The 15,990-nt window shown below is 41.9% G+C and overlaps 1 protein-coding gene across 6 annotated transcripts in view; it reads right to left on the bottom strand.

Annotated features, from left to right (window-relative positions):
• The window catches only part of L3MBTL3 (L3MBTL histone methyl-lysine binding protein 3), a 156,962-nt gene that overhangs the window by 63,214 nt on the left and 77,758 nt on the right, over window positions 1-15,990 (bottom strand). For all 6 annotated transcript variants that reach the window (XM_075126735.1, XM_075126731.1, XM_048844597.2 and 3 more), the window contains exons 12-14: window positions 10,710-10,786; window positions 5,065-5,150; window positions 1,375-1,485 (exon numbers count right to left, since the gene is read on the bottom strand). In XM_075126735.1, coding sequence (XP_074982836.1) covers window positions 1,375-1,485; window positions 5,065-5,150; window positions 10,710-10,786 — 274 coding nt within the window. The remainder of the gene's footprint in view (window positions 1-1,374; window positions 1,486-5,064; window positions 5,151-10,709; window positions 10,787-15,990) is intronic.

Here is a 15,990-nt window from a genome sequence, read left to right as displayed (position 1 = left end):
CGCATTCCAGTGTTTCACCACCCTCTTAGTGAAAAAGTTTTTCCTAATATCCAATCTAAACCTCCCCCACTGCAACTTGAGACCATTACTCCTCGTTCTGTCATCTGCTACCATTGAGAACAGTCTAGAGCCATCCTCTTTGGAACCCCCTTTTAGGTAGTTGAAAGCAGCTATCAAATCCCCCCTCATTCTTCTCTTCTGCAGGCTAAACAATCCCAGCTCCCTCAGCCTCTCCTCATAAGTCATGTGTTCCAGTCCCCTAATCATTTTTGTTGCCCTTCGCTGGACTCTCTCCAATTTATCCACATCCTTCTTGAAGTGTGGGGCCCAAAACTGGACACAGTACTCCAGATGAGGCCTCACCAATGTCGAATAGAGGGGAACGATCACGTCCCTCCATCTGCTCGCTATGCCCCTACTTATACATCCCAAAATGCCATTGGCCTTCTTGGCAACAAGGGCACACTGCTGACTCATATCCAGCTTCTCGTCCACTGTCACCCCTAGGTCCTTTTCCGCAGAACTGCTGCCTAGCCATTCGGTCCCTAGTCTGTAGCTGTGCATTGGGTTCTTCCGTCCTAAGTGCAGGACCCTGCACTTATCCTTATTGAACCTCATCAGATTTCTTTTGGCCCAATCCTCCAATTTGTCTAGGTCTTTCTGTATCCTATCCCTCCCCTCCAGCGTATCTACCACTCCTCCCAGTTTAGTATCATCCGCAAATTTGCTGAGAGTGCAATCCACACCATCCTCCAGATCATTTATGAAGATATTGAACAAAACCGGCCCCAGGACCGACCCTTGGGGTACTCCACTTGATACCGGCTGCCAACTAGATATGGAGCCATTGATCACTACCCGTTGAGCCCAACAATCTAGCCAGCTTTCTACCCACCTTGTAGTGCATTCATCCAGCCCATACTTCCTTAACTTGCTGACAAGAATACTGTGGGAGACCGTGTCAAAAGCTTTGCTAAAGTCAAGAAACAATACATCCACTGCTTTCCCTTCATCCACAGAACCAGTCATCTCATCATAAAAGGCGATTAGTCATCAACATTCTTCTATAAAACAACTTTTATCTCAACTATTCCCAATGCAATTTCCCAACACACTCATCCTTTATTCCTTAGCTTCTATTTCAGCACATCACTGACTAAAAAAACAATAGAAATGCCCCTTCCAAAGAAATTACTTGTGTATTAATCAGTAAGGAGGATGAGAGTGAGTTTAGCAGTGCATCAGTGTGATTCATATCTTCCTGTGCAACTATCAAGGTCCTTAATTTTGGAACTTCAGTATTTATTTTACAAAACAGTCAACATGCTGTAAACAGGACGTCCAATTTAGAGAGAGAGAGAGAGATTGACTTACTTTTATCCTGTGGTCATCAATATCTACAACAGTTGCTACTCTGATAAGTACTGGATTCCTCTTGTCAACTACCTCAAGTTTCATATTTTTCTGAAATCCATGAGATGGTTTCTACAATGAGAGATGATGGGTATTTCAATGAAACGTAAAAAAACTGTTATAAAATATAAGGGCAATCATTCCCCTCCAAAAAAAATCCAAACCAAAACATAAAAACTGTTGTATTAAAATAACTTAGTCTAGAAAAATAATTTACTTCTCTAGGAGTTTAGTCTCATCACTTCAAGCCCCCCAGGTAAATAAAATCACCATTAATGCTGTAAAGATCTTTAATGCTATAAGTTTCCCCTAAACACTCTAGAAATGTTTTTAGAGCATTTCCACCTCTATGAAACAGCATACTGCACAATAATTCTACATATTGTATCTCCTTACACTCACACACATTCATCATAGATCAAATGGCACTTTAAATTATGATTACATTTACAAGTTTGCCATAGAGGTTACAGTGTGACCCAAGGGCCTCTTGAGGCCAACTAGCAGATAGCGCAGGGATGCATAAGAGTTACAGGAATCCCATGGGTCTGGTATTTACATAATAGTTCACCAAAGAGTGTCATAAAGTCTCTACTGACAGCCTGTGTCACAATGGTCAACATTGTCTTTGAAAAATGTATGTGCAGGTAGCATGTAAGGAGACACGTTTATGTATTAGAAATTATGTTCTTAAAGTCTTGAAGTTAAAGGCAGGTTCCACCAGACAGGTGATGGGAGACATGCATTTCCCTGCCATTGCGTAACTTACAATGCAAGTCTATCTGCATACTGAGTCAAATGCTAAAGAAGATTTTGTGGAGTCATCAGGAGAAGAAAATTAACAGGAAGAGGTGAACAGTGGTGGGGTGGGGGACCCCCGTTTACAGGAGAAGAACAAAGGACAGGTCTAATACATCTAGGGATTCAGGGAGACGCTCTGGCATCCTTGGTCTTATGAAAGCCATCCTGGTTGAAAAATGCTGCGAGGAGGACTTTGGGTAACCAGAAAGGAGTACTTGTGGTACCTTAGAGACTAACAAATTTATTTGAGCATAAGCTTTCGTGAACTACAGCTCACTTCATTGGATGCATTCAGTGGAAAATACAGTGGGGAGATTTATATACATAGAGAACATGAAGCAATGGGTGTTACCATACACACTGTAACCAGAGTGATCACTTAAGGTGAGCTATTACTAGCAGGAGAGCGGGGGTGGGAGGGTGGGGGAGGGGGGACACCTTTTGTAGTGATAATCAAGGTGGGCCATTTCCAGCAGTTGACAAGAACGTCTGAGGAACAGTGGGGGGTGGGGGGGGGATAAACATGGGGAAATAGTTTTACTTTGTGTAATGACCCATCCACTCCCAGTCTCTATTCAAGCCTAAGTTAATTGGATCCAGTTTGCAAATTAATTCCAATTCAGCAGTCTCTTCTTGGTTTTGAAGTTTTTTTGTTGAAGAATTGCAACTTTTAGGTCTGTAATCGAGTGACCAGAGAGATTGAAGTGTTCTCCAACTGGTTTTTGAATGTTATAATTCTTGATGTCTGATTTGTGTCCATTTATTCCTTTACGTAGAGACTGTCCAGTTTGACCAATGCACATGGCAGAGGGGCATTGCTGGCACATATCACATTGGTAGATGTGCAGGTGAATGAGCTTCTGATAGTGTGGCTGATGTGATTAGGCCCTATGATGGTGTCCCCTGAATAGATATGTGGACACAGTTGGCAATGGATAGGTTCCTGAGTGAGTGGTTCTGTTGTGTGGTGTGTGGTTGCTGGTGAGTATTTGCTTCAGGTTGGGGGGCTGTCTGTATCGCTTGCCCTGGCCACTGCTGTGGTAGCGGCGGCAGTGGCTGGGGGCCCCGGGGCCCTTTTATATTGCCCAGGCCCCTGGGCAATTGCCCCTTTTGCCCCCAGGTCGGCATGCGTGCTCCAGGGGCATGCTTGGAGAATATCTATCACTAACCTGCAAACTGATGGCAGTGCCTGCGTGGACTGAGAAGGGAGTACTTGTGTTGCCTGTGGCAAGTGGAGTTGGGGAGCTGATCCCTGGCAGGCACAGACAAGGCTTCTTCATGCACGTGACATCAAGGTGCCTCACAACCCTGGGTATCCCAAGGAAGCATCACACATGGTAATTGTGAATCTGACTAGTCAGTGACGAGCCCACCCAGAAGTGGTACCTCCTGTCCCATGGGGCTTGCCCCGGCTCCATAGGTGCTAGAGTCAGCAGAGGCCAAAAGGCCATAGCCCTCCCCACTTTATAAAACAGGGAATTCAGCGCACCCTACTTTTTAAAACCTGGCTGGAAGGAGCACACTATGGCACAGACCAGCTGGCCAACATCCTAAATGCCGGCAGCCAGGCCCTCACCTACCGGCTGCCAAAACCCCAGTGGTGGTCCCTCTCAGTAGCGGGGACCAACTGGGTCTGGGAAGCAGAAAGGACCCACTACCTGAAGACCTTGCGCTCACCAACAGGAGAGTAAGGTAAGGAGTTGGGGGAGGCAGAGTGTTAGACTGTTGGGAGTAGGGGAAAGGCAGGGGCTCCAGGAGGGTCAGGCTGCTGTGAGGGGGCTCCCTCCAGGGCTCTGGGGGGAGGGCCTTGGCTCCCCACTTTTGCAGTCCTTCTGGCACCCATGTCTGGGTCCACTCTGGGCATTGCAAGGTGGTGCATGTGGTCACAGTGCTACATAGGTTTAGCACATCCGCCCCTCTACAGAAGGAAATGGAAGGGTGGATGCGTCAAATGTGAGTGGTGCTGTGACCATGTGATCACAGCACCCGAACTGGAGAGCCAGGCCAGCTCCACAAGACAGGAGCCACTGCTGCAGGGTGAGTGCAGGATGTAGTCACTAGCCAAACCTCTCCCCTGCTACATGCTGGGCCTCGTCTTTCTACACCCGTACTACATAATCCACTTATTCTGCCCCACCCTCCCTCTCCCAAAAAGAATACGACTGTAAGAAAAGGCAGGGCAGGGATGAACGAGGATAGGGGAGGTTAGAAGATGTGTTACTACCTGGAACTTCTCATGGTCACCAGCCCCACGGCCATGAGTGAGGACTCCCCTCCACACAACAAATGCATGCAACATCTCACTTGGCTTGGCTATTCTGGATGAAAACTCAGGATTTGGCCATGCTTGTTAAAATTTTGTAGTGAAAAGTGTTGTAAGCCAGTAACTAAACCTCAGTGAACTACAGCAGATGGCTGGAATTCTGGGCTAGCACCACATTTCTGCTTTAGTTTAATGAATTTCTTAGCAACGTGATAGTATTCAAAAATGTTGGACTTGAACCTCAGAAGCTCACAAAAACAGACAGAAGGTCAGCCTAGGGAGCCACGAATTTCATGTCTATTGTTCGCTCCGATAACGATGCCTTCTACTTTCTTGAATAAGCCACTTGTTTGTTGTGCCTGTAACGTGGAGACAATAATACTCACTCACCTCTCCCCGAGGTGTGCTGGGAGGACTCATTAGCTAGCTAAGTATTATTAGAATAAATTAGTCAAAAGTCTCAGGATTTATAGTGATGAAAAATTTTCTGATTTCTCACAGTAATTTCAAAACTCACATAAAAAAATAAAACATCTACTGTACATTAGCTAATTGGAAGCATGAACACGATGTAAACATTCTCTCACCACTTTAAAAGCCCTTGCAGGTGCAGGTAAAGAATTGGTTTCTTCCAAATATTTTTCCCAAGAAAAATGTTTGGCATGTGGATAATCTAATAGAAAAAAATATAAAAGCAAGGTTTAATGATGTCATATAAGTATTATGATGTAACATACATTACAGCACATTAGAGAATTAAGGCAAGTAAATATTTGTTATAATATTTTATAAATCTAAAGAATAAATAAAGCAACTACAATAAGCAGCACTTATCTAAACATTCTAGCTGCCTATGACACATACTCCCTATTAATCAAAGAAATAGAAACCCCACAACACACAATACTGAGTGACCAGCAGCACAAAAATAAACTACAACTGCTCTGGATTTGAGAAGGTAAGTAACAAAGATTGGAAGTCTATCCACTTCTATGCATTCAAGACAGTGCTTCACCCTTAATCCTGTATTCTACAGGTTTAAGGTTATTGTGCCAATACTAATCAGAATTTACGATAGTCATGTATCAGTTTAAAATGTATGTGACCATCTACCAACTTTCATTTTTAAGTGAAGTTGTTTCAACCAAAACTATTGTAATACTTTCTAAATTTAGGATATCTCTGATACAGACATCATGGTTTGTGGGGCGGAGGAGGAGGACTCATTCTAAGAAAATGAGATTGTCCTGTTTAATATGTCTTACACCAAAAAAGTGTTTTCTTTTAAAGAACAAAGAGTGCTTGCCCATGACGTTGTATAAGAACTAAATGTTTAAGTGTTGACTCATGACATGACAGTGAATTTACACCAGTATCTTGTGTTTTATGAAGTTTGCCAAATAACAGGTTGTAATTAACTTATTGGCAGATTCGAATTTTACAGTACATGTTCAGGTTGTTCTGTAAGTAGCTTTCTTCTCTAGAATTTGATGCCTCAAAATGTTTCATGACTTCCCCAGGCTGCTGAGCAGTAGGATATTTCTCAACTTGGTAAGTAGGTCTAGCTGGCTAAGTACAGTTTTCCATGTTGTCAGGCCACAGATGTCTGTGATCTGTGCTTTCATTATCCCACATGGCAGCAAAACTTATGCCCTTAACTTCAAATCCTCTATCTTCAACACCAAATGAATGCAGAATTGGCCAATATACCTTTTATTTTACTATTCTCAGTCATACACAGATTTTTTGTTTCTAAACAAAGTTACATAAAAGCTTTTGCAATGGTACCATATTAGTGACATTCAAAAAGGGTTTCTAAACAAGGAATATCTGTTTTCTCACTACAAATCTATGAAACAACAGTGCATGGGGTGGGAGAATTGGAGAGCAAAAACTTGAATTTTCTGAATAAAGATATGTAAGTCACAAACCGTCTTCACAGAGAAAAGCACAGTATTTGTAATGAGGTCCTACATAGTCACATAGCTAGTGCAGCAGTTCATGTTGTGCAAAAATGACTTCCTTTCACTGAAACTCTCCTACAGGATGCATGAAAAACATTCTGGACGATATCTCTCACCACAGTTCCCTGACTTCATTTTATTTAACGGAACATTCCTCTGATTCCTGCAAAGTTCAACGCCTCGAAAATATAAACCTCCTCCAACTTGCTGATGGCTTCCTAGGTGTGGGTTGTACATTCCTTCCTGTATATGACTGTAAATGTACTCTCTGAAACTGCCGCACTTGTCTCTTGGTGCAGTCAAACACTAATGTTATATCTGCGGCTCCTTCCAGGTTGAGTTCTATTTTTGCAAACAATATTCAGCAGGCCCCCTTAACTCTGGATTTCTGTTTCTGAACACACAATGATCTCTGAGTGCTTCTCTTAGATGCCAACCAAAATGGCAGGTTGTGAACAGCTGTCTAAGATAAGCCAGGAAATCAAATAGGCTTTCCTATTTTCTATTTCTTTTGATTTCTTAAGTGAATCTCAGACCTCTTAGCTAGGAATTTAGTTGGGGGAACATATTGCTTTTTAAATAATTCAGCCAAGTCCTCCTAGTTCATATATCTCAGTTCCTAAAAGAAAAGTCTTTGAGGACTACAAATGCCTCTCTTTCCAAACAGAGATGAAGAATGGAAATTTTTATTAAGATTCTTCAACACCATCAGCATAGAAATACTGCTGAGACCTTTGTACATAAAATGGTTACATCGCATTAGGGGTGACAGATCGTTCAATGGTTTGAGCATTGGTCTGCTAAACCCAGTCTTGTGAGTTCAATCCTTGAGGGGGCCACTTAGGAATCTGGGGAAAAAACTGGGGATTGGTCCTGCTCTGAGCAGGGGGTTGGACTAGACGACCTCCTGAAGTCCCTTCCAACCCTGATATTCTATGATTAAATCCTACACATTTTACATCAGAGGGATTCATCAACTTCCCCACAAATTATCATTTTCCTCTTTTCTTCTCAGACAGATCTCTTGCCTCACTGCTAACATGGCAATTGCCTTGTTATTTCTCCAAATCCAATAAGTTTTTTATTAGATCAGACTTTAATTGGATCAGAATAAGAAAAAACAAACAAACAAACAAAAAATGAACAGAGCTAGCACACTCAGAGGTTTCCTTGGTTACAAGCTACATGCAGCTAATTTCATTCTTGGGTATCCAAACAAGCTCTAACCAGTGGCAATTACTGCTAAAAGACAAGAATTGTTTTTAAACTCTGGCACACAGAATGTTCCAGACCTTAAAGGGGCAGTAACCACACACAGTCACCACCGTTCTCAAAGTTTTACTTTAACAGACAGAATGACTGACTCTAAATCACATACGTTCGACAAGAAAGAAATCTCCAAGTTTTTTCCATTAATTCTCTCATGGTTATTTTTATACCGAATATTCTAGAATTACTTACATAAATTTGGAAGACCAACAGGCACTACAGACCTGTCTCAAAGGAATTTAATAACTTTGCTAAACAGCACTTCTTTTTACAAGCTATAGCTCAAGCTACTTTCTATGGAATAGTCTTAATGATCTCCAGTATGGAGGGGATTCCAGTTAATCCAACACACAATATCCCAAAATAAATGCTTGCTTTCTTGTTTTCAGTAAGCGCGCTCTCTCTCTATTGTATGCTCACTCTCACCCTGGTTTCCTTTCTTTCTGAGAGTCCTTACCACTTTTGTTCCCTTGATTACACAGGGCTAGCCACCCACTTATCCACTAAGACCCAGATTTTTAAAGGTATTTTGGTATACCTGCGCTCATCTCGGTTGATGTAAGAACTTGAAATCTCATTTTCCAAAAGTATTTCGGTACTTGATATAGTAACATTAATGATGCATGCACAAATTTAGTATCTTTTTGTGCTATATTAATGAGACAGTTATCCATCAAGATATGCCATGGGAATTTGGAGATGGTTGAAAAGGAAAACAGAATAAAACAAATCACTCGGTTCCTTCTCTATTTCTTTTCTCTATGGAGTTCTCTTTTGCTTTGCTTTTATCTATATATTTTTTCTCCTTATTTCTTTTTGCATGATAGGCTGAATTTACTTACAGGTTCTGTAGTCTTGGTGCTGAAAATTGTGAGAGATATTGCAATGACATGCAATATCTTCAGGGACTATATTGTATTAAATGTATACAATGGTTTATGTACAATTGTATTCTACTCCAAGGGGAAGAATTACCACAGCTACTAAACTATTTAGAGAGTTACCACCCCCTGGAGTAGTTTGCATACTGGTTCAAGCTGGATTTTCCAGAGAATAGGAGACAAAGAAAGGACTTTTGGCATAAAAGGATGACCTTGAATTTACACAAGGTCTTCTTGCTGATCCAGCAAACAGACAGGACTTTCTGTCCATGGGGCAATCCATGTGGAAGGGTTGGAAGGATTTTGACCTACTAGAGCCCCATACGACTGATGGGTGACCTAAGGTAAGCTTTTAGCATGCATATAGGAACTTCTATTGTGTTTATGTTTTCCTTGTAATGCTTTTACCTTAAGAATAAATGTGCTTGCTTAGAAAGAACCATGGTAATGTCACAGAGTCCTTGGTGGGATTAGGCAGCCCAGTGGCTAGCACATATAGGGCCACCTCCCTAAGGGCAGGTCTTGCAGTCCAGACCACAGAGGTGTGGTGAGGTGGGCAGTGAGGGGAGCCCAGGCCCACCCACTCCACCAGGCTTTGACCCAGCTAGAAGGGTCAACAGTGTTTGGCCCTCAAAGGTGCCCTCTGAGTTACCCCCCCGACCACTTCCTATTGTCTGCTGTTCTCACTCTTCCCCCCTTCCCACCCTTCCCCCAGCTTCCAGTTGAAATATAAGGTGACAAGCAAAAGAAAAGGCAATCAAACCCTCAGACCCAACTGGGCTCAGCATACAGTCTTAGTCCCTTGTGGAAGCTTCTCTGGCACTTTTGTCAGGAGCCTTTTGGGTAGCCTTTCTGTCCTCCTCCCCAGCCTCCCCGTTTCTGAGCTGGATTGCTCCCTTTTCAACCCTTCCTTCAGCTGGAGCACGCTCTACAGGGCTGGTGCTACCTGGGCCCAGTACTGTCCTTTAACCTCTTCCAGCCCAGTGTGGGGTTTGTATACTCCATCACCGGTAACTTGTAACTGCTTGCAATACACTGTTCATAGCCCTTGGAGAGAAAGCAAAGCACAGGTGCTAGCCTCTAGGCAGCGTAAGGTGGGGAGCTGTACAGCCCTAAAAACTCCTGGTTGAAGGGAGTAGGATAAAGGTCTCTATTCAGTGACAGGTGATGGCTGCAAACTTGAGATCTGACTGGGAACTCTGGGAGTGGCCCACAAAGGGGGTGGGAAGGAGATATGGGTGCAATTACCTGAAACTGTGACAAAAATATCAACAGCATATATGCCAGGTTTACAGAGTTGTTGCATTAGACAAATATCTGCATGCGAACCAAATCTGGAAGTTAGACCCTTCCACATGGGTTGCCCTCCACTGGACAGAAAGTCTGTCTGTTTGCTGGATCAGAAGGAAGACCTTGTGTAAATTCAAGCTCATATTTTCATACCAAAGGTCCTTTCTTTGTTTCGTAGACTCTGGAAAACCCAGCTTGAAGCAGTATGCAAACTGTTCCGGGAAATGGGGGGGATAAACTCTCTAGATAAGACGCAGATGGTCCACCTTAATCACTTGCCATTGTTTTTAGTTACTGTAGGAGCTGTGGTAATCCTTCCCCATTTATACATTTAATACAATATAGTCCCCAAAGAGATTGCATGGCATTGCAATATCTCTCACAATTTTCAGCACCAAGACTCCAGAACCTGTAAGTAAATACAGCCCATCACACAAAAAGAAACAAGGAGAAAAAAATATAGAGGCAAAGAAAAGCAAAAGAGAACACGAGAGAGAAAAAGTAGAAAAGAGGTAGACAGGCTATTTGTCTCATTCTATTTCACTTTTTGACCATCTCTAGGCTTTTCCCTGGGAATATCTTGTATGGATAACCGTCTCATTAATTCAGCACAGAAAGATATCAAATTTGTGCATGCATCATTCAATTTAATATATCAAGTGCTTGTAAATAGACCACTTCAGGCCCCTCCAAATACCAATTCTTAATTATAAGTAGAGTATTTCAATGGAGCTGTCATAATGTGTGTTATGAGCCTTGGCCAATGCTGTTGCTAGCTACATTTTCTTTAATTCTTTCAGTTGGGTAGTACTGAAGTGTAGTACAAACCTGGAGGGGTGATGAGAGTTCTTCTATGTTCTTTACACCATCCAATGGGATGAATGTGTGGGCTAGCTGCCTCACACCTGGAGGGGAAAAAGTGATTGAAAAATGCATTCATCATTTTGTTGTCTGGGCATGCACACAAGTTTTTTTTTATTTTTTCCCCTAAAAATGCAGAATTATTTAACAAATCCAAAATAAATTATGATGAATTTAACTCAAAATATAAATTTTAACTGTAACAAAAACATATCAATATACCTCATTCAATCTTACCCCATAAGAGTGAGCATATGACCTTTGCAACATTTTTGAAAGGTCAGTGACCCAATTATACTGGACCAACAAGGACAGCAAATTCCAAGGAAAACTCCTCCACTGAGGAGCCCCCTCACCAGTTCCCACATATTCAAATCTTGAGATTCTTAGCACAACATGTCAGCCCATCTCAAGCATTCAAGTAATGCATTCAGAAAGAATTGGGGTCTTGTGAGGCCACTCTGAGGGGTTTAGAGTGTGGGAGGAGGTACTGGCTCTGGGCTGGGGATGTGGGCTCCAGGGTGGGGCCAGAAATGACAGGTTCTGGGTGCGGAAGGGGGCTCCTGGCTGGGGCAGAGAGTTGAGATGCAGGGGGAAGGCGAGTGCTCCGGCTGGGGGTCTGGGTTCTGGGCTGGGGCCAAGTGTTTGGAGTGTGGGAGGGGTCTCAGGGCTGGGGATTGTGGGCTCTGGGAGGGAGTTTGGGTGCGGGAGAGGATTCCGACCTGGGGCAGGGGGTTGAGGTGCAGGAGGGGGCTCGGGGTGCCTCAGGCGGCTCCCAGGAAGTGGGTGGCATGTCACTCTGGTTCCTAAGCAGAGCGGTGGCCAGGGGGCTCTATGTGCTGCTCCCAACTGCTGGAGCCACCCCCACAGCTCCCATTGGCCATGGTTCCTGACCAATGGGAGCTGAGGAGCTGGTGCTGGGGGTGGCAAGTGGAGTCCCCCTGTCCGCCCCTCTGTCTAGGAGCTGAAGAGACATGGTGACCACTTCCTGGGAGCTGCGCGGAGCTGGGCACAGAGCCTGCCTACCCTGCTGGCACTGCAGCCAACTGGACTTTTAGTGGCCTGGTCAGTTGTGCTGACTGGAGCCACTAGGGTCCCTTGTCGACCGGATGTTCTGGTTGAAAACCAGATGCCTGGCAACCGTTGTCTGCCCATGTGGCTCCTATTGCAAGGTTGGGGTCTATATGATAATATCTATTTTCTTCACATGGTTAGGAATTCTGGAAAGTGTCAGCATCCTAAGGGTTAACATTTCATATATATATATATATATATATATATATATGTGTATGTATGTATGTATATGTGTGTGTGAATAGCAGTAAGTAAAAAAAAATCAGTTTGTTATTCTATAATCTCCAACATCCTTACTTCCTATGGAACACAGAGGGGTTTACCCTGTTATTATCATAGGGAGGAAGACTTCTGCATGAGTTGAAGGTATATCCAGACCCTGATGTTTAAACATGTCAGATATCTTACCATATTGCCTCCACTTATTGATTTCAATGGGCAACTGAGCACACAAAAGAACACAGGACTGAACCATTGGCTATATTACGATAACTACATTGACTTTGAGCTTGTGCTACATAAAGCAAAAGTAAAGAAATATTTTCTTATTCAGAATTTAAAGAAAAGACCTTAAAGTACACTGATGTTTTAAAAGTGATTTTACATGACAAATAGATGAAGTCCAGTGTAGGTGGATTTAATTGTGTACGTTAAATAATGGAAATGCAAGCAGGGTATCTCATTACCGTCATCACACAGCAAGTACTGTTTCAGATTTCTACTTATAGATTTTAGACCTAATGCTGAAATACCTGCCTAGGGTAATTTTTTTTGAATTTTTTTTTTTTAATAATATAAACTGAACAGCTGCACCAGTATTTCTCTATGCTAACTTCAAATATATCAAGCCCTAGAGGAAAAAGTACTCTCTAGAAACAAAGGCTTTATTACATCAGCAAAGGATGCAATTGATATCAAGTGTACCAACATTTTGTCCTTTACAAAAAAATGCACAAAATACGTTTTATGTATTTAAGTTTATTATTTATACAGCACTTTATTTATTCCACTTTAAAAATGCCCTGTTTTTTTAATTTGGAAAATATGGTACTTTTGTGTCAACACTTTTTAGGGTTGTGAAGTTCCCAAAGGTTCACATTCTATCTCCATTAGTTGGTCTTTTACACCTAACTCAGAAAAGCTCTGCCTGGAGCAGTTCTAAGAAAGTCAGAGTTATGCCTCCTTCAAATGCATCTCTCTGTCTCTCTCTCACACACACACACTCTCTTCCCTTCTCTCTACAGAGACTTCAGAGAGGAAAGAAGTAAAGAACAGTAGGACTAACAGGTATTCTCTCTCCCAAATCCATTAAGGGGCTGGGCCAGGGGAGTTTGCAAAGACTGAGCCATTACCTCATTGGACTCATTGCATTGATGCTGCCTGAAGAGCTCTGGAGTAAAATACTCAAAAGCACATAAACTACTTAAGAGCTTATGTTCCACTTTCAAAAGACTCCTAAGCATCTAAGTCACTTTTGATACCGAGACATAGTCACTTTATCACTGTGTGATGAGTAAAATAAGTGTGGGAAAAATGGACAATTTTTAAAGTATCCTATTAACATTGCCTCTGAGCACCTTACTGTCATTTTAAAAAATGAGAAATATTGACAAATAAAATGGCCGACTTTTATCTTAAGTAGGACATACAGCATTCTTTCGAGGGACAGCTGTGGTCTAGTAGACTGAGTACATAACTTGAAGGCAAGAATGCTAGATTCTATTCTCAATTTTGTCACTCAGGCCAGTCATTCAGATTTAAGGCCATAAGAGACCACCAGATTACCTACTCTGACCTCCTGTAAACCACAGGCCAACCAATACCACCCAACACACTAAACCCTCCACCCAAAATTAGACCATGGATTACAGCCCATAAGAGAGCAGACTCTTGAATGCCACAAGCACAGAACAGGAGGGACTGAGGTGCACCAGTGCCTCAGCCCCTCGCAGTGGCTAAGTGAGATATACATAGATTATCCTGGCAAGTGACCCTCACCCACAACTGCAGAGGAAGGCCCAAAAACCCCCCAAATTGCAGCCAATCTGACCCAGGAAAAAATTCCTTGTCAACCCCACAGCTTTGTAAAACACTTAATCCAGAAGCACTGTGCAAAAGCAAAGGGAAGGTTAGTAACTAGTAATCTGAGTTTGAGTACATTGCCTCTGCAAATCCACTATCTTTTGAACTGTAATGTGGCAAGCACGGGATCTTTCATAAAGCAGTGCAGTTGTGGCATGTACTCGCCCAAATAAAGGATCCCAAAGTTCAGAACAAGATTATAAAGGTCATACAAACCATATCATGTAAAACCTGTCTCTTTGTTAGTGCCAGTCCCTACAGTAAACAATGTTTAACAAGAGCCAAAACCATCACTGAAACCCAGTTGGATCTATAATACAACAAGAGCAGAGAGCAAACTATAACGTTGTTTCTTATTTTTATAAAATCTAACAATTTTAAAATGTGGCTAAACAGAACAAAAATGCAAACAGTAAATACATGGAGAGGTGGCTTCCTTGCCAGCAGTTTATCATGTTAAGGAAAGAGCTGAAGGTGGCTGGGACTGTGAATTCCTTTATAGACTCTTCTCAAACGTCTGGATCCATAAGGGAACATGCAGATATCCGAACTTTCCATATGGGGGCAAGCGAATATATGCTCATGACAACAGGTCATGCGCATTCTCAAGAACAAAGCACTATAGCCACAACTCTGGAGGAAGAAATATTTTTTCTATCTTGTGTATTCATTTTCCCTGTGATTTTTGTCTTGCATGTCACTGTTGCATAGCCACAGCTCAATAATTAAATTCATACTGTAAGAGACAGAAACTAAATGACTGTTAATTCTTTTCAGAAAAAAATATCAAATAAAATATGCCTTCACTGAAAGGTATGGATAGCACTGTTTTATTTTATAACTGACCCAGTTTTTTTCAAAATATGCTAAATGTGTTACATTATTTTTGCTGTTCTGAATTAACTGCCAATTTCCCCACTGGATAAAATTTTATTTTGATATTTAGGATTTGCACCAGAAATACTCATATTAAATGTATATACTATTGGCTCTACAGCAGATATGATTTTGTTAACAATTGTAATTTCTATAAACACCCATAACAGTGCATTATAATTAACAAATAGAACTACACTGTAAGTATGGCTATTTATACAACTTCTCTGACGCTATCAAACTGATATACAGTAGCCAAGCCAGCTATGCATAAAAAAGAAGCCATCTTATAGCCCCATCTAGTGCTTCAGTGCTAGCATTTCACCATAAATATTATATTAATACCAGGTTTCAGAGTAGCAGCCGTGTTAGTCTGTATTCGCAAAAAGAAAAGGAGGACTTGTGGCACCTTAGAGACTAACCAATTTATTTGAGCATAAGCTTCATCAGATGCAAGTGAGCTGTAGCTCACGAAAGCTTATGCTCAAATAAATTGGTTAGTCTCTAAGGTGCCACAAGTACTCCTTTTCTTTATATTAATACCAAACATGTTCAAACTGGTTATGCTCCAGGTAATTAAAAGCAAATTCTGTACCTAAATTATCCCTTGGTCTTTTTAATCCAATGTGCTCCCCTCAAAAAAAAATGACTCCTTTTTGAGCAATGATGGAGCAGATTTGATCATTTCAGAAGAGCTCAGAAGTAGATGGTAAGTCAGAGAGAGCAGTTTTTAAAGGGGCATGTTTTTAAAGGGTACCAAACAAAATAGTAAAGATGGTGTAGAGAGTGTGGATGTAAGCCTTTTGCATAGGACCATTCCAAGTGTTCATTCTGCTCCCAACACTCAAATAGTTCATTCAGGATAGGACACAGGAATTAGACAGTCAAACAATAAAAATCTACATTCTGGCTTTCTTTGTTGCTAGAGATGCAATGAGGGAGCAGAGTTGTCGAGGCTGTGCAGAGGTTTCATGAGTCAAGTGGTCTGCACAAGGCAGACAAACAGAATGGCTCAGTGGGGCCTCAAGCCACACACTGGGCAATGAGTGCTCTTTGTCTCTGATATAAAAAGCTGTAACGTTATCTATCTCCAGTGCGTGTCTCCAGGTTCCAGCAGGAACTCACAGCCATTTTTATTAGTAGTCTTTATATAACAAATATACCAATATATAACAAATCCTAACACTAAGACTGTTCAACCAGGAAACATCCTCAA

The sequence above is a fragment of the Caretta caretta genome, chromosome 3, assembly GCF_965140235.1.
Source record: "Caretta caretta isolate rCarCar2 chromosome 3, rCarCar1.hap1, whole genome shotgun sequence".
Taxonomy (NCBI): domain Eukaryota; kingdom Metazoa; phylum Chordata; order Testudines; family Cheloniidae; genus Caretta; species Caretta caretta.
This window is presented reverse-complemented; position numbering and strand designations above follow the sequence as displayed.